This window comes from Myxine glutinosa, chromosome 4, assembly GCF_964187855.1.
Source record: "Myxine glutinosa chromosome 4, kmMyxGlut1.1, whole genome shotgun sequence".
NCBI lineage: Eukaryota > Metazoa > Chordata > Myxini > Myxiniformes > Myxinidae > Myxine > Myxine glutinosa.
This window is the reverse complement of record NC_136264.1, coordinates 181,494,974-181,514,510: the sequence shown is the minus strand read 5'-3', so window position 1 is coordinate 181,514,510 and position 19,537 is coordinate 181,494,974. Positions and strand designations below refer to the sequence as shown.

Below are 19,537 nucleotides of genomic sequence, written 5' to 3'. Positions count from 1 at the left end.
ACGAATAGTGGAAAAAAGCTTTATTATTCGACATCTCATGTGCACAGTTGTATATATATATAACATGTGCATATATATATATATATATATATATATATATATATATAAGCCGCGCGCTTTGCACGCAACGTCGCCAGCGTTGCAGACCCTGACGTTGACCTCGTTGACCCGTTTGCAGACCCTGACGAGATCCCACCAGTGATCGGAGCTAAGTGCATGAAATAACCCACTTTTTTTTTTCATTTATTCTTTCCTTCATCTGTGTGCAAGTCTGTTGTGGGGACGTCCCATTTTGAAATTTAGTTCGACCGTGTTTTATTTTGTACCGGCATTTTCTTTTAATAAAGCCAGTGTTTTGGACATTTAAAATCCAGTTTCATTTTAATCTGACCTTCAGACACAAGCTACAACAGTTTCAACTCACACCATCCTTCGTCAATTCAATCAAAGGGGGTTCTGTGGTAGGAGACCCAGGAGGACCCCACTGCTAAGAAAGCCCGACTGGAGTTTATCAAAACACACCTGAACAAGCCAAAATCCTTCTGGGAGAATGTCCTGTGGACAGATGAGACCAAATTAGAGCTTTTTGATAAAGCACATCATCTCTATGTTTACAGAAAACAAAATGAAGCCTTCAAAGAAAAGAACACCTCCCCTACAGTCAAACATGGGGTTCAGTGATGTTTTGGGGTTGCTGTGCTGCCTCTGGCACTGGGTGCCTTGAATGTGTGCATGGAATCATGAAATCAGGAGATTACCAAGGCATTTTGGAGCGCAATGTTCAACCTAGTGTCAGAAAGCTGTCTCCATCAAAAGTCATGAGTCTTGCAGCAAGACAATGACTCCAAACACACTTCAAAAAGCACCCAGGAATGGTTCAAGACAAAACTCTGCACTTTTCTGAAGTGGCCAGCAATGAATCCAGATCTAAATCCCATTGAACACCTGTGGGGAATCTGAAAACAGCAGGTGGGAGAATGCACCCTTCAAATCTGGGAGAACTGGAGCACTTTGCACAAGAAGAGTGGGCCAAACTGCCAGTAGAGAGGTGTAGGAAGCTCTTGACTGCAGTTATTTTGTCCAAAGGCTGTGCTACTAAATATTAAGTCTATTGTGTCAATAATTTTGTCAATGCCATTTCTTTTTATTTTCTGATTTAATAGGATATATTAAGTTCTGAATCAAAAACAAATGTTCTGTAATATTAACGGTGAAATAAAGAATGGTGGAGAACAAATACTTTTGTCAATTTCAACTTATTTTTTATAGAAACTTGTTTTTGTTTTTTTGTTTTTTTGTTTTTTTTGGTATACAGAGTCGAGGCTCGTGAAAGAGCTAACATTTATCAAACAAACAAATCAAACAAACAAGCAAACAAAGTATATAAAAAGGGGAGCGGTCGACAAGATGGGGAGAGAAGGGGAGGAAGCACACAAACACAACATTTGAGAGCAGGGACATCGGGAGATGTTTTTGGAGGGAGAGGGCCTGGGGGGAGGCAGGATAGGTATAAAACGCAAGGACACCAAGGACTTCCAGGAAAGAAGTCAAAAGTCACCTCAAAAAAGTGGATTTGGGGTGAAATTAGCGGGGGTAGAAAAGATCAAGGTTTTGGATTGGGGAAGATAAGAGATGGTGGTGAACAGCCGTTTTAAAGACCTGGAGGGAGGAGTGGGAATGAAGAGAGTGAGGGAGTTTGTTTCACAGGCGGGAGAAAAGAGGAGTGAAGGTGAGCAGAGAGTCTTGATTTTGGCAGTTTAACCATAAGAGGGTTGCAGGCAGATCTTGTGCGACCTGCAGGAATATTTGGGGGACAGAGCCCAGAGCGAGCTGGGGGAGCAAGGCCGGAGAGGAGTCGGTAGAAGACGGAAAGACCACCAACCTGCCTGCGGTGAGTGAGTGAGAGGCCCTTGGAGTTAGCTTCATCGCGGGAGATTCCAATGATTCTGAATGCTTTGGTTTCAACAGCGCGAAGGCGAGCTAGGTGTGAGGCAGGAGCACCAGCCCAGAGGGGAGAGCAGTACTCCATTGAGCTGCAGATGAAAGCCTTGTATGTGGTGAGGAGCTCAGGTGTGCCAAGGAAGGACTTCGCACGACGGAGGATGCCCAGTCGGCGACTGGCTTTGGAGGCCAGCTTGGAAATGTGGTTTTCCCAGGAAACATCATGGCAGATAGTGAGACCCAAAAGCTTGAGTAACAGAACTTCTTGGAGAGGATTATTCAGAAAGTAGATGGGAGGGTTGTCCAGTTGGTCTTTTCGGAGAGACATCGTAAGAGTGTGAGATTTGTCAGGATTGAAAGACATGTTCCACTTGTTTGCCCAGTCTGTGATTTTGTCCAGGTCTGCAGAGTGAGGAGGCTGCAGACTGCCGATCTGAGGGATGTGGAATGGAGCGGAAAAGAGTGGAGTCATCAGCAAAGAGATAGAGAGGATTTTCAAGAGAGTCAGAGAGATCATTGATGAAGACCAGAAAAAGCACAGGGCCCAGAACACTGCCTTGGGGAATTCCAGCTTGAACAGGAAGAGGAGATGAGAGAAACACATTCAGGGTCACACGTTGACTATGACTAGAGAGGAAGTCCGCCAGCCATGCGTGGAGATTTCCATGGATACCAAAGGAGGAGAGTTTGGTGAGCAGAGCGGGGTGCCAGACCGCATCGAAGGCACATATGTCGAGGGAGACGGCTCTAATTTCCTGTTTGGCATTGAGGACCTCCATCCATTGTTGAGACAGCAGAAGCAGCATGTCCAGAGTAGAGTGACCTGGTCTGAAACCAAATTGATGATCAGAGATCAAGCCATTGGAGAAGAGGAAAGATTTCATATCCGAAGCAATGATGGATTCCATGACTTTGCTGATAATTGGGAGAAGGCTGATTGGTCTGTAGTTGCTAGGATCTGTTTTTGCACCTTTTTTGTGCAAAGCGGTGATGTTGGCTGATTTCCAAGCAGATGGCAGTTGACCTTGAGCAAAAGAGAGGGTGAAGAGAACAGAGAGAGGGATTGAAAGAGCGGAAGAACAGGATTTTAGGACCCGTGGGCTGATGCCGTCAGGTCCAGTTGCAGAATAAGAGTCGAGGGTTGACAGAAACCTTTCCACCTTGTCAGGAGGAAAGGACACGGAGTCCAGGAGCAACTGGGTACGACTGGTTATGGTGGGTACAGAGAGGGATGGGCTTGGGACACAAGATTTAGAGGCAAACACAGAGTTGAGGCATTCAACTTTTTCACGTGCAGAGTCAGCTGTGTAGCCGTTTGAGGTAAGGGAGGGGATGGAGGGGGAACAAACACCAGAAACAGATTTGACCAGATGCCACCAGGATTTGGAAGAGGGAGACTGATAAGAGAGTTCGGTCTTGAGAACGGAGAGATATTGTTTCCTGGCTCTCCTGAGGGTGGACACACTTGTTTCGGGCTTTGTGAAAGGAAATGAGATTTCCTTCCATTGGATTTGCTTTCCAGGAGACGAAGGCAAGTTGTTTCTGGGCAACAGCCTCACCACAAGATTCCGTGTACCATGGACGGGAGGAAGGCTATGACAACTGAAGACGAGATGGGATAAATCTGTGCATGAGAGAGAGCAATTTACTTTGGAAGAATTCCCAGGATGAGTTGATGTCAAAGGTGGTAGAGATGGGAGAACAGTCCAGATGATTGATGGCTGCTTGAAGACCGTGCCCGTTGGCCTGAGTGAAATGCCAGACTCGTCGACGCTGAGCAGGCTCCCTGAGAGTGGTCAGAGAGATGTCCACTTTAACAAGCACATGATCAGATGATCCGATTGGAGCAGAAGAAGAGCAGCAGACATTTTCAGGGAAGTTAGTCATAACCAAGTCCAGAAGAGAAGATGTTCCGTTGACTGAGATCCGGGTCGGGAAATTGACAGATTGTGTCAGACCCAGGGAGTCGCAGAAGTCCTTTGCTGAGGAGCCATGGCTGGTGAGAGAGGTACCCACACCCAGCCAACTGGCATGATGACAGTTGAAATCACCACATATGAGGAAGAGAGAGTTGGGATGAGTAGATAGAAGTTGGTCCATATTATCAGACAGCGAGATGTAGATGGAGTCATCACTGATTGGTGGACGGTACAACACACATATGAACAAGAGGTGGGAGCGAAGGGGAAGCCGTAGCCAGAGGTATTCCTGGGGGTGAGGTGGAGAGAGGGCAGTGTAGGGCGAGTGAGGAAGAGAGTTTTTGATAAAGATAGCAACCCCACCTCCAGGACAAGGCTCAGGTCTATCATACCGGAGGAGGGAGTACCCCGGGAGAGATACTAAGGAATCAGAGACATCATGAAGGAGGAAAGTTTCTGTTAAGCAGATCACGTCTGGTTTGACAGAAGCAACCTGTATAGAGAGATCAGTTAAGTTTGAATGAAGGCCCCGGATGTTTGAGGTCCCTACCGTTAATGAAGAGGAAGGGGGAGCATCGGATACAGAACAGGGGGGAGGAGGGGTAGGGTAAGATGTGGAAGAGGTAGGGAGAGCTGTTGAAGGTGTGTCAGAGATTTCAGAATAGCTCGGAGAAAGGGAATGATGGGGCGGACAAAAGGTTTGATGATGATTGGTTGAGGCACAATGAGGTGTTATTTGAGGCGGGGGAAGAGCGAGGCAGAAGGTTGGGGGAGATGGAGGTGAGAGTTGGAAGGGGGAAGAAGCGGGAGGACGCTTTGAGGAGGGGGAGTGAGAGGGGGGAAATTGAGAAGAAATGAGGGTGGGGAGATTTGAAGGAGAGGGGCAAGGGGGGAGTTTAGAAGGGAAGGGACAAGGGGAGGGATTTGAAAGGGATGGGATATGGGGGAGATTTGGAGGGGAGGGGTGAGGGAGGAGTCTAGGAGGGGAGGGGCGAGGGGCAGTCTTGGAGGGGAGGGGAGGGGTGAGGGGGTAGTTTAGGAGGGAGGGTGCAAGGGGGGAGATTTGAAAGGGATGGGTGATGGGGAGGATTAGGAGGGGAGGGGAAAGGGGGAAGATTTGAAAGGGATGGGTGATGGGGAAGATTTGGAGGGGAGGGGTGATGGGGAAGATTTGGAGGGGAGGGGTTTTGGGGAAGATTTGGAGGGGAGGGGTGAGATTGGATTTTAGAAAGTGTATGATTAATGGGAAACGAACATTTATTGCAAAATGAGTTTCTTGTGACCTTCGAGTCAAAAATACGTTTAAGGACGCTGGATGGAGGATGGAGTGCAGGAGAGTTTAGGGAATGTAGAAAAAAGGCACTATAAGAGATGGAATTTTTTTGGGGGATGAATAGATTTGGTGAGCAAGTCGAAAGCAGCTTTTTAAAGAAGAAGAAAAAGGTGTTATAATATACGACGGAATACAGAACTTGAGGGGAAAGTGTAAACATTGAAGGTTAATAACAGTCAAAACTATCTGGGGAAATGGGGGAGAAACACGTGGTCGAAGAACGAACGAACGAATAAGAACGAATAAACGAATGAGAACAAAGAATAAGAACAGAGAAGGAAATGTTTTTTTTGAGTTGAGATTTACACAAGGAAGTAGGCTATGGGGTGAAAAGACTGGGAAAAGCAGAGAACGAAAGTTATTGGAGCACAAACGACGGACCGCTGAGAGAAAAACAAAGCCTCAAGGTTGTACACTACAACTACAAGGCCTCAAAAGATACGACACGAATTAACACGATTTTCTGTACAGGTATGAAAGATTTGCACCGAAAATCTTCCTCGGGACACAATATACGTACACACACCATAAAATAAATGCAGTTATAACGAAAATACAAATGGGAACAATTACTTAACTTCGATTTCGATGGAGAGCGTGGAGAGCTGCGAATAAACGAAACCTTGCCGGCAAGAGTTCTTTGAAAAAAGTGCAAGGGTGCCGATATTGTTGACCACGACTGTATACTTACCCAATAACAGTTTATTGAGAATAAACCACAAGACCATGAAAATAGAGATTCCCGAGAAGCTAGATAACAACAACGCAACAACAACATGCATTTTAAAAGGCCATTTTCCCTACTAGAGCGGGGGTTAGCCTTGCGGTCCCCATGACAATCATGACAATCTTGCGGTCCCCCGAGAAGCTAGATAAATGGACACTAATACCGGGAAATATATAAATGTAACGATCCGGTAGAATTAAGAGCATTTAATACAAGATAATGAACCAAAGGTGACACAAGCACACAACCATTTGCTCACAATGGAGGAGTGGGGGACAAGGCAGGCAAGGTCTTTGGACTGACCCGGAGATTGATACCACGACACAGCGAGGTGGTCTCCAGCCCACAGCATGGACAAGCGAGGAGCACTTTGGATTCAACCTTTCAGCAAAGGGACAGGTCTTATATAATAGTTATTATTAAAAATAACAGGGGAGAAAAAAAACAGTGGAAGTTGAAAAACTCTTTGGTAAAGTTAACACCAACATTAACACCAATTTCAATAAGATTTTCTTTATAATGTATTCATTCAATGAGACTCCTCCAGCAATCCAAGGCGTTTTCTTTGCCAGGTTACCAAGTCCACTATCTCTGGTTCCATAAGCTGCTTTATCCGCTGAAAAACATGGAGATATAGACACATATGTAAGACCCACATCATAAGTTTGTACAAACCCTCCATCAAAAAGTCCAAAGACCGATTATATATAGCCAATTACCAATCGTATTGTGTCGTGAAAACTTCATTTGCAAGCATTAGTTACAACTACTTTTTAATCCAACTATATTTGTGGGGTCATGGGACAAGTTTTTACCCAAGTCTTTCAAGAAACGACTGGTCAAGCCTGACATTCAAATGGAGCCAATTTTTGGCAGGAATTTGTAATTTGGTTAGGGGGGGCCATCGATAATTCACCTACACTTCGCAAAATATTAAAGACTTAGGATCTTTAACTTCCCATTTCAAGGAAGTGTTGAATCACCATCAATTGGGTTACAGGGAGTTTTATACAGGGATTTAATTTGGAAGGGAAAGACATGAATGGTAAAAGATTGAGCAAGAGCAGTATTCCAAAGGGATATTTTAATTCACATGGGTGCCATAAATGTCAAAGTGGAATTGAAGAGAACTTTGTAGGAACGTTAAGGCATCGATTGTCAGAACTACATCTGGAGACAATTTTTTTGGTATCAGAAAAGGCACTCGACGGTCACAGAAATACATGTTATATCCACAATTCTTTAAGGTCTATGTGGAGCAAATTATGAAAATGGCTCGCAATCATATTGGTGGGATTACCTAAGGAAATAAGAACTTAAGTCGAGGATTACTAGATTTTGTCATTACTGGCGTTTGTCTGCATCTGTAGACAAATCTAATAATAGCAAGACAGGGTCCTTGCTCTGAAGTGGGCTTTACTCCTGAAGCACCAGCCCACCTTTACTTCCCATGGCGGTTATTACACAATTGTTGACCTTCAGTTGATAAACCTATTATATTGTTGCGGATCTCAACGTCGGCCTTCCCTTTACCAAGGAGGGGATTAGTCCCCTTGTCTTTTACTAGCCGACGTGATCCGGAGCTATTACGTTCCTTCCGGTCAGCGCTGAATAGGGTGGTAGGCCGAATTATTCCCATTACCTAATTACCAGCGCCTCCCAGGAAGCAAGGAAATAACCCCGCCCGAACCACGGTTTTAGGTGGAAACGCCGAGCGATAGCGAGCCGTGATCCGAGCTGTTAACAGGAACTAACCCGATTTGAGCGGTGCCGAATCGTGCCACGCTTACCCAATGGAAGAAATCACTAATACGGTCGGATTAAGAAGAAAGGAAGAACAGATTGGTTTATTAACACTTTGCACAATGAAGAAGAAGCAGAATACACAGTGCAGCCTTAAAAACAGTCTTAACTTATCCCTGGACAAAGGGGCCCGCACACACAGACACACACACAGGGATGTAGCAGGTCAAGGGTTGAGGGTCCAGGGATGGCGTCCACAGCTCATCCTCCGGGTCCCCGACTCGTACGGCGGTGTAGATAATAGGACAGACGGCAGGCGCTCCCCGCGTGTCATTGGCGCGGATCAGACAATTATAGGGTGGAATGCTGCGAAAGGTAGGCTGGCGGTTACTGGCGACCACGGTCGCGTATGTAATAAATGTACTCGCACGCGCTGCTTGATGCGTTTGCCTCACGAGGCCTCCTGAACAGTCCTCTTGCAAAGCGCGTATATTCCTTCAGTCCTTATCAATTCTTTCGCACGAGAGTCCTCTTCACCTCTTGATACCAGCGCATAAGTCCTCCACACAACAATTCCAAGGCTTGGCTTCCCTCACGAGTCCTTAAGCAAAGCGCAAATTGTGCAAGTCCTGATAAACCGCATAAGTCCTCCTGAAGGGCTTTGTGCTCGCGGTTATATAGCGCCGCCCAGCAAACCCTCTCGAATTTGCCAGACGCGCACTGACCACGTCCCTCACGCCATTCCACCCGAGCCCTGGTTGGTTTGTTGGCTCTTACCGGCTCCGCCCTTGACATCTGCTTGACGTGGCCACACCCCCCGACCTCGCGCTCCTCCCCCTTTTCCAGGCCTACCTCATGGCATTTGGCTGGTTTGAGCATCCTAATGCGAGGGGCAATAGGGCGCAGACTGGATGGTGCGCAATGGGGAATGGGGCGCAGACTGGATGGTGCCCAACGAGGTCGATTGGAGGGTGGGCTGCAAAATGAACGGGACCTACTCTTATTTATTTCTTTACACAACGCAGGTATCACTATTGGAAATGTCCTTATCTCACATATACTATGACATAACTAATGTTCTAAGGTGGCCTACGTGTTGCATGTGCACTAACTATGGGGGAAAAACCTTTAACCTTTATTAATCATATATGTACACTTTCTCAGAACCGCAACAATATGTAAAGTAATCCTATATACTGATAAAGTTTGCTCACAGGAAATGCCTGTGAGATAGAGGATGGTCATAAGCTTTTTGAATGCATACAGCATATGCACGTATATAAATTTTGGTAAATACTTGGTTAATGAAATAATGTAAAGCAGAACTGTCAATGCATATTGTTATTGTCCTACCATGAGGATAGATCCGGGAGCCATGAGCAGGTGTGGTAGAACATATCCAGGAATACATAGTATCGAGGCCAGAGCCATGCACCATCCCAGGCCATGTGCCCATGCTGGATAGTGGTACACCTTGTTGTACACGAGGGTTTGAAATTTCACCAATGTATACACAAAGGTAACCTGCAGACAATTCATAACTGTATTGTTATGTTTGTAGGAGATAGTGATAACTTAGAACCAGGTAGATTTGCCTAAATTAGCATGCTCCGTATGTCGTGAAGAAGAATAACCACCACCATGTAATAAGTACTTGTTTAGCCCGGATGTCGTGTAAGGTGTATCTTCTTTCCCATCACGAGGGATGGGATCATGTTAATTAGTTTAGGGATTATGTTAATAAATCCCCTGTGTGTCGATGCCTCTGTAATTTATTCCTTTGTTTTTTTTTTTGACAATACACCACACGCAGTGCTAGAATCGTGCATTTAATGGCACTCATTAAAGAAACTATATGGAAGCAGGACATTGAGCGCTATGGCTGATAACACCAACTTGGATAGCAACATCGAAGCAGGCAGGTCTGTGGGGCCACACCCCGAAGAGCAGTGATTGGTTAGAGGGAGTGCGAGGTGCTCGGGGATTGGTGGAAGGATGACGTCAGTGAGAACGTTCTGGAGCGGGCGAGTTGGCACGGACCGGTTGGATTAGGATGAGGATGACATGACGTCAGGGGATGGATTAAAAAAGACTGGTGATCCTAACATCGCTCTCTCGGTTGCTGGATCGTGGACGTCTCTCTCCTGGCTGGCGTGGATCGTGATTATTTATCTCTCCTGGCTGGATGGCGGATTGACTGGCTGTCTCCTCGTCTTGGCATCACTCGCTGGGCTTGGTTGATTGTCTTTCGGCCGTGCCGTGGTCTGATTCTCTCTTGTTCGTGGTTCATTCACTGGCTCCTGGGGGAACGATTCGTTAGTGGATTCGTTCTTGGTTTCGTTCCTGGTTTGGTGCATCGGCACCAGCAGGATATTTCATTCCCTCTGCAACATCGAACGGCCGGAGTTTCAAGCGCTCCGGTGCGAGAACATCGGGAGGTTGGACGGTCAGAAGAACGACATGCAACTAGGAAAGCAGGGTCTGGCGGAGGCCGACTTTTTCAGCCACGAGTTGGCACCAACCGGCGTGCGTTTCCCGCGTAGGGACACGAGGCTTGGACGACTCGTGATGGGGGTTCAGGCCGAGCAAAGAAAGCTAAGTGCCAACCACATACATTTATTTTATATAACTTTATTTTATGCTTTGTCTGTATACGAGTCTGTGTGGAGGGTCCCTCAATTTAGGAATTTAGTTCATCGTGCATTGTCTTTGTTTGCTGGCATGTATTTTCATTAAACCTGTTTATTTTTGTACATTTTTATTCCGTTTTGTTTGAGTTATTTATTACAGGGTCGAGGACATCGGGGGATGCGTGCAGGTAAGTGCTCCGGTTTCTCCCCCCATTTTCTCCCCACGTGTATTAACTCCGCCATTGAACTGAACGCCTCGGAGTGTTAAAGCTCGTTTGGTCCTCCATGTCACCTTGCAGTGTTCACCACACAGGGTAGACACATGACAGTATTAATGAATCAGAAATGAAAATTATATACAAACCGACAAATCGAAACAACTTCTTAAACTTGTATTGCCAGCCTTATAACCTGTTCACACCGCAATGCATAAATGTTACAAGGCCAAACCTCCCTTCTCTTTTCTCGCCTCTTCTCTAACTCGCTAACTTTTATCTTGAACCACATCCAATTGTCATTTTTTATTTTTCCCTTTATAATACAATCTGGCCATTCAATGAATACAAGCACATTCCTTATCCTTGGTATTAAGATGATCACCTCTTATTGGCACATTGTGGTAAATTGTAATACCAACACAAAACGATCCCAATAAAATCATTGTTTACGCTCTACATTTTTGATAAAAACCCACCGTGATGATGGTGGGAGTAAAATACATCCAGCACCATTTCATCCAAGGACCAGGACGATAACCCAACATGTTCTCCACAGCCTTGTAGAACCGATTTGCTCCTGTCAATATGCACCACAAAAGGTAATCATAAAACATCAATATAATGATCTCTCTGAGTCTCTGGGAAATCCCCTTTATATATTTGCTGATGGCTCCACCCTCTGCCGTAATATCCTTCCTCCTTCTCACCTGCAGCCTCTTCACTCTCTTCAGACCTTGAAAAGAAATAGGGGCAATACCCCTGGGTGCTCACCTGGTATAATAAAGCAGTATATACACTGACTAAAGGTATTTTAAACAGTATCACGGTATTTTAAACCAATTTCAATGGTTGCTAGAAGAGAGGGCAGCATGTACAATCATACGAAGTAATCATGACTTTAAGCAAGCAAAAAAATACCTATTTTGGGGGGCCAACCAACTACCCCCCCCCCCCCTCTTTCACCCCCCGCTTCCACCCCCACACCCATATCCCTCTTCCGACTCAGATTTTTCTAATGCCTTGTACAATCATTGGTCCATCATCGGTGGTGAAAGTTGTGATCAGGTTTAATAAAAATTGCGTGTGTGTAGTTTCTGAGAAGAAAGCAAATACCTATTTTGGGGGGCAACTCACCTGTATACCCTCTTAGGGAACGATTTTTTTTTAAATGTCGTGAACAAACTTTGGTGCATCACAGGTGATGAAGGTTGTGGTCAAGTTTCATCGAGATCGTGTGTGTAATTTCAGAGACTAATGCAAATACCTATTTTGGAGGGGTCATTCCTGTGCCCACTTTGACCCCCTGTTGAGCCCCTCAGACTTCGATTTTCTTAGTGTCGTGAACAAACTTTGGTACATCACGGTTGATGAAGGTTGTGGTCCTTTGAGGGGACATATATACATACATCACTTTAGATATAAAACTACAAATCTGAATCTGAAAGATCCATAGTTTTGGGAAAGTGGTAATGAACAGAACAAGGAGAAAAAAACATAAAATGTCATACTCCCCGGATTTTATTCATTTTTCTGTATTGAGTTAAAGGCCACCAGCTGCCATCTTTTGTCTGATTACAAAACAAAATCTTCTGCATATGTCTCTCATGTATTGTCTTTGTTTGTGCCAAGTTTGAACAAGATCGGTAAGTGTCTGTCCGAGAAATGTTTGAGTATGTGTTCAACATTGTTGTTGTTTTTTACAAATAAAATGGCCGCCAGTATGCTATCTTTGATTGCATCGTGAAAGCAAATCATTGCTTTGGATATCAAATCTTTCCTCTTCTCCAATGGCTTGATCTCTGATCTTGATCAATGGATTCAGACCAGGTCAATCGACTCTGGACATGCTGCTTCTGCTGACTCAACAATGGATGGAGGTCCTCAATGCCAAACAGGAAATCAGAGCTGTCTCCCTTGACATATCACGTGCCTTCGATACGGTCTGGCACCCAGCTCTGCCCACCGAAATGTCCTCCAATGGTATCCATGGAAACCTCCACGCGTGGCTTGCGGACGTCCTCACCGGTCGCAGTCAACGTGTGGCCCTGAATGGATTTCTCTCATCTCCCCTTCCTGTTCAGGCTAGAGTTCCTCAAGGCAGTGTTCTGGGCCCTGTGCTTTTTCTGGTCTTCATCAATGACCTCTCTGACTCTCTAGAAAATCCTCTCTATCTCTTTGCTGATGACTCCACTCTCTGCCGTCCCATACCTCATCCCTCGGTTCGGCAGTCTGCAGCCTCCTCACTCTCCGCAGACCTGGACAAAATCACAAACTGGTCAAACAAGTGGACCATGTCTTTCAATCCAGACAAATCTCACACTCTTACTATGTTTCTCCGAAAAGACCATCTGGATAACGCTCCCATCTACTTTCTCAACAATCCTCTTGAAGAAGTTCTGTCACTCAAGCTTTTGGGTCTCACTATCTGCCATGATCTTTCCTGGGAAAACCACATTTCCAAGCTGGCCTCCAAAGCCAGTTGCCGACTGCGCATCCTCCGTCGTGCGAAGTCCTTCCTTGGCACACCTGAGTTCCTCACCGCATACAAAGCTTTCATCAGCAGCTTGATGGAGTACTGCTCTCCCCTCTGGGCTGGTGCTCTTGCCTCAGACCCAGCTCAGCTTCACGCTGTAGAATCCAAAGCTTCCAAATCTCTTTGCTGATGACTCCACTCTCTGCCGCCCCATACCTCATCCCTCGGTTCGGCAGTTTGTAGCCTCTTCACTCTCCGCAGACCTGGACAGAATCACAAACTCGTCAAACAAGTGGAACATGTCTTTCAATCCTGACAAATCTCACACTCTTACTATGTTTCTCCGAAAAGACCATCTGGATAACCCTCCCATCTACTTTCTCAACAATCCTCTTGAAGAAGTTCTGTCACTCAAGCTCTTGGGTCTCACTATCTGCCATGATCTTTCCTGGGAAAACCACATTTCCAAGCTGGCCTCCAAAGCCAGTCGCCGACTGCGCATCCTACGTCGTGCGAAGTCTTTCCTTGGCACACCTGAGTCCCTCACTGCATACAAAGCTTTCATCAGCAGCTTGATGGAGTACTGCTCTCCCCTCTGGGCTGGTGCTCCTGTCTCATACCTAGCTGAGCTTCACGCTGTAGAATCCAAAGCTTCCAAAGCTTTCAATCTCCTGCGATTAAGCTTATTCTGAGACAGATTCCAAAGGTTTCAGAATCATTGGAATGTCCTGCGATGAAGATGATTCTGAGGGCCTTTCCGTCGCTCACCACAGGCAGGTTGGTGGTCTTTCTGTCTTCAAACCGTCTCTTCTCCATCCTAGCTCCCCCAGCTCTGTCTGTGCTCTGTCCCCCAAATATTCCTACAAGTCGCACAAGATCTGCCAGCAATCCTCTTTGGTGAAACTGCCAAAATCAAGACTCTCTGCTCACCTTCACTCTTTCAGTCCCCTTTTCTCCCGCCTCTGGAACAAACACCCTCACTCTCTTCAATCCCACTCCCCCCTCCAGGTCTTTAAAACAACTGTTCACCACCATCTCTTATCTTCCCCCATCCAAAAGCTTGATCTTTTCTACTCCCGTTAATTCGCCCCAGATCCACTTTCCTGAAATACCGACTTCTATCCTTGAAGTCCAAGCAGTGTCCATTTGTTTTATACCTCTCCCACCCCCCACCCCTTCCTTTACCCTCTCCCTCCCACATGTCTCCCAATGTCCTTGTTCTCTACCATTGTTGTGCTTGTCTGCTTCCCTCTCTCTGCCCATCTTGTCTCCCGCTCCCTTTATTATATATCCCGTTTTATGTCCCTTTATTATATGTCCCTTTATCCCGTTTTATGTGTCCGTTTATGTTTTTTTGTGATTAATGTTTGCTCTTACCCGAGCCTCGATGTTGTATACAAAAAAAAAGAAAAAAAATGATGTGCGTTATGTATACCATCATGTATTGTCTGTGCCAAATATGAATAAAATTGGTCCATACATCTCCAACATATGATTGCGGACAGACGGACGAGACCCAATCCATAAGTCCCTGGACGGACACTGAGTAAGACGGACACTAAGTCCAACGGGTCAAATAATATGCAAGCGACGAATTGTGTTGAATTGATCTGTGCTATCTTTAACTTAATAACATACTTAATGCTACAATCTCACAGTAAGAGGGGATCATCACCAGTTTGAGTGACATAAACCTTCCAATCATGACGTACCATAAACCCAGGCCAGAGCGATGCATTCGAAAAAGACAACACAGAGCAAGCTGAAGCTGCCAATTCCATAGAAGTCAACCAGCTGGAATAAGTACATTCCTCCCTGTGGGACACAAAGTACAACTGTAAAATTGGCAAAGAGAAGCATAAGGTCGTCGTCTCTTGCTAATACCAACACTCAAATAAGACTTATTTAAATGATTCAAGTATCCATTTTGGTGTCTCCATCTGTTAAGTTGGATTTGATAAAAGAGGAAACAAGAAAGACGTCATGCAGAGCACGATATTTGCAAAATCCACCCCTCTCCCCCCTCCCCTCCCACCCCCCCTACCAAGCAAGACCGAAAGTCTTACATCGGCGTAGCTGGGCTTGTTTGATACTTTAGTTGAAGAGGATAGTATTACCTGGGTGGGGATACCAGTTAGCAAATAATTTAAGTACAGTATATATATTTTTTGAAGTACTCTAAGTCTCTAAGCTGTTTGTCACCATGAAAGTGAAGAGATTGCATTGAGACACTGATTTATTCTATATGTTTTGAGTCAACAATGAAACAACCACTCACCGCTTCAATCCACTAACCTTGTAATCACGACAAAGGGCTTACAGTGTTACGATTATATTTACTATATTATTATTACTAACGTTATTATTAGTATTATTACGAAAACAATACTACTATATCAAGAAACCTGGGCGAATTTGGCCAAAGCGGCCTGAATGTGAGGCATGAACTATGAAGGCATGAAGCCTAAGGCCGATACGTACTGTGACGTTTGAAGATCCTAATGCCTATGCTTTCGATATTTGACATCATTTTACCAATCGGTTTGTTTGGCTTTCACACTGAATGAAAAAACGGAAAAGTAGAGCATGGCAATTGTGATATACAGTCACGTGAAAAAGTAAGTACACCCCATGTAAAGTTTTGACTTTTTCAACATATTTCAACATACAGCTATTTGATCTTCATTTCAACAATATTGATAGATAAAGGTAATATAATATAACAAATATCATGAAACATTTCCATTTTGTAGTCCATTGTATAATTTAAATAAACATAAATGCAAATTTTGCATGTGGAAAAAGTAAGTACAGCCTTGGCTCTAATAGGTGGTATTGCCCCCTTTGGCAGGAACAACCTCAAGTAGGCGTTTCTTATAACTGTCTGCCAGTCTCTGACATCGACTGGGAGAAATTTTTGCCCACTCCTCCATGCAGAATTCTTTCAGCTGTGCGATGTTTGAGGGGTTTCTTGCATGCACAGCTCGTTTCTAATCCCCCCACAACATCTCGATGGGATTTAGATCCGGGCTTTGACTTGGCCATTCCAGAACCCTCCATTTCTTTCTTTTCAGCCATTCCTTGGTGGATTTACTGGTATGTTTAGGGTCATTGTCATGTTGCAAGGTTCACCTTCGGTTGAGCTTCAACTTTCCGACAGATGGCCTCACATTATCCTCAAGCACCCTCTGGTACAATGAAGAATTCATAGTGGATTCTATGATGGTGAGCTGCCCAGGCCCTGATGCAGCAAAGCTGCCCCAAACCATAATATTTCCACCACCATGCTTTACAGTTGGTATCAGGTTCTTGTGGTCAAATGCTGTCTTTGGTTTTCGCCAATCATGTCTTCTGGTACTGTGGCCAAATAGCTCTACCTTTGACTCATCTGTCCAGAGCACATTGTTCCAGAAGTGCTGGTCTTTGCCGAGGTTTTCATTGGCAAACTTTAGTCTTGCCCTGATGTTCTTTCTGGACAGCAAAGGTTTCCTCCTGGCACACCTCCCATGTAGATCAAATTTGTGCAGCCTCTTTCTAATGGTAGACTCGTGCACTTTGACATCAACAGTGGCAAGAGCTACCTGTCGGTCCCGTGATGACATTCTGGAGTTCTTAGAGACTTCCTTCAGCATCTTGCGGTCTGCTCTCGGGCTGAACTTACTGAGGCGGCCTGGCCTGAACAAGTTGGCAGTTGTTTAGAATCTTCTCCACTTGTAGATGATCTTCCGGACAGTCGAATGATCGATTTCAAATTGTTTGGAGATCTGTTTAAATCCCTTCCCAGACTCGTAGGCATATATAACCTTCTTTCTGAAGGCCTCAGAAAGCTCTTTTGATCGAGGCATGGTGACGCCGCACACTTCAACAACAAAGAGCAAACCAAACTAAATGTCTGAGGTTTAAATAAGACAGGTTCCTCTAAGATCCTCTCTAACGATGTTCTAATCATTTGCACCTGAGCTGGTGCACCTGATTCTAATTTTAGGTATTTGAAGTAGTGATAAATGTAGGGGTGTACTTACTTTTTCCACATGCGAAATTTACATTTATGTTTATTTAAATTATACAATGGACTACAAAGTGTAAATGTTTCATGATATTTGTTATATTATATTACCTTTATCTATCAATATTGTTGAAATGAAGATCAAATAGCTGTATGTTGAAATATGTTGAAAAAGTCAAAACTTTACATGGGGTGTACTTACTTTTTCACGTGACTGTATGACAGGTTCAACAATATGTCCGGTTTGAACAGCATAGGATTCAAAATGGCGGTGTGTGGAGTCAGACGTCGTACTGACATAATGACATCACATCACCCCTGTCATGTGACCAGCTCCTCAGCTCTGATTGGTGTACGTTTGAGGGGACATACATACATACATACATACATACATACATACATACGAGTACATACCTTCATACATACGGACATACAAACATTGCTTTAGACGGCTTTGCCCTATGGGCTACGCCGTAAAAAAAAAAGTTGCCATGGATACATCAAATTGTCCATTTCATTAAGATTAAAATTGACGATCTTAATCAAAGCTCGGGCCAATCACATTCAAATTGACGATTTCTCAGATGATAAATTGATGATTTTAGAAGTTTGACGTTGAGTTGACCTTTTGACTTCAAAAATAGATTATTTCCCAATTCAGTGACTCAATATGCAAATGCTGTTCAACTTTCACTGCCATCAGATGAAAATTGACAATTTTAGAAATATGACCTCAAGATGACCTTTGACCTCAAATACAATAGGCTTATCAATTGTGACTATATCCACAACTTAGTAAAGTTTCATGAGGATCGGTTTAGAATTGTGACCTGTAGGCGATTGACAGCCAAACAGCCAAACACAAGAAAACATCATGCAGAGCACGATACTTGCAAATTTCACCCCTCCCCAAAATAATAAGTTGCCATGGATGCATCAAATTGTCCATTTTATTAAAATTAAAATTGATGATCTTAATTAAAGCTCGGGTCAATTGGATTTAAATTGATGATTTTTCAGATGAAAATTGATATTAGAAGTTTGTCCGAGTATGTGAATGAATGAATGAATGATCGTTTTAAGGCCATTTTCCCCGCTAGAGCGGGGGTTAGCCTTGCTGGCCCCATGACAATCATGGTTCCCTGTTTGAGGCAATGTTTTTATGGCCGGACGCCCTTCCTGACGCCTACCCTTAGTCGCCTCTTACGATGCGCAGGGATACGGTGTACCTATTCTAAACCGGGGTACACACCGGGATCATTCATCCCAGCAAGCTGGTACTCAATTTGCCGACCTCGGAAGGATGACAGGCTGAGTCAACCCCCCTGGTGTTAATTTAGCGATCGACCGGGATTCGAACCCAGGATCCTAGGATCCCAAGCCGGCACCCTGCCAACGGGGGCTTAGCCAACGCCAGGCTTAACGACTGAGTATGTATAATGATGTAAATATTAACTGATTATACTTGGGGTCAAAGGTGTAATAGGTCTCTTAACATGAAAATGGCTGAAGTGATCTAATTCAAACTTGGTACAGGTATATAGAATGATGCAAAAATTAACTGATTAGACTTTGGGGTCAAAGGTCAAAGTCTGTAATCGGTCTATAACTTGAGAATGGCTGAAGTGATCTAATTCAAATTTGGAACAAGTATATATGATGATGTAAAGATTAACTGATTAGACTTTGGGGTCAAAGGTCAAAGTCTGTAATAGGTCTACAACTTGAAAATGGCTGAAGTGATCTAATTCAAACTTGGTACAGGTATATAGAATGATGCAAAGCTTAACTGATTAGACTTTGTGGTCAAAGGTCAAAGTCTGTAATAAGTCTATAACTTGAGAATAGCTGAAGTGAACTAATTCAAATTTGGGACACGTATGTATAATGATGTAAAGGTTAACTGATTAGACTTTGGGGTCAAAGGTCAAAGTCTGTAGTGGGTGTATAACTTTAAAACGGCTAATGGGATCTAATTCAAACTTGGTACAGATATGTATTATGATGTAAAGATTAACTGATTAGATTTTGGGGTCCCGAGGTCAAAGGCCTAAGCTCATGTCAGGTAAAAATGTGATAACTTGTGAACAGCTGAAGGGATTTAATTTAAAACTTCGTACAGGTATGTATAATGATGTAAACATGAACTGATGAAATTTGGGTGTCAAGAAGACAAAGGTCAGAGGTCATGTCAGGCAAAAATGTTATAACTTGAGAACAGCTGAATGGATTTAAATAAAACTTGGCACAAGTGTTATAATAATGTAATAATGTGGGCGGAGGCATATCGGTCTACTTCGTGATGTCGAAGAGTGTCGTTCTAGTTTTATTGTTATTACTTCGAAGATAATCACAGAATATACATTGGTTATAGGCTTTTTCTGTGTGTATTCCCACTCTATCACAAGCCGGACAATTCTCTAATTTATCGTATGAAGTATCAGGGATTGCAAGAGGTTCAACATCTGGTATAAAAAACCACCTTTAGAGGCCATTTTTCCCCGCAAGCGGGGGTTGGCCTTTTTCGGGGACCGTGGTTGTTGTTGT

The 19,537-nt window shown here is 44.2% G+C and overlaps 1 protein-coding gene across 3 annotated transcripts in view; it reads right to left on the bottom strand.

Annotated features, from left to right (window-relative positions):
• Positions 1–5,166: 5,166 nt before the first annotated feature.
• LOC137416734 (sodium- and chloride-dependent taurine transporter-like) overlaps positions 5,167–19,537 on the bottom strand; it is a 147,624-nt gene continuing 133,253 nt past the window's right edge. For all 3 annotated transcript variants that reach the window (XM_068102352.2, XM_068102353.2, XM_068102351.2), the window contains 4 exons: positions 14,697–14,799; positions 10,988–11,088; positions 9,017–9,187; positions 5,167–6,536 (listed from right to left, as the gene is read on the bottom strand). In XM_068102352.2, the coding sequence (XP_067958453.2) occupies positions 6,450–6,536; positions 9,017–9,187; positions 10,988–11,088; positions 14,697–14,799 (462 nt within the window). In that variant the 3' untranslated portion in view covers positions 5,167–6,449. The remainder of the gene's footprint in view (positions 6,537–9,016; positions 9,188–10,987; positions 11,089–14,696; positions 14,800–19,537) is intronic.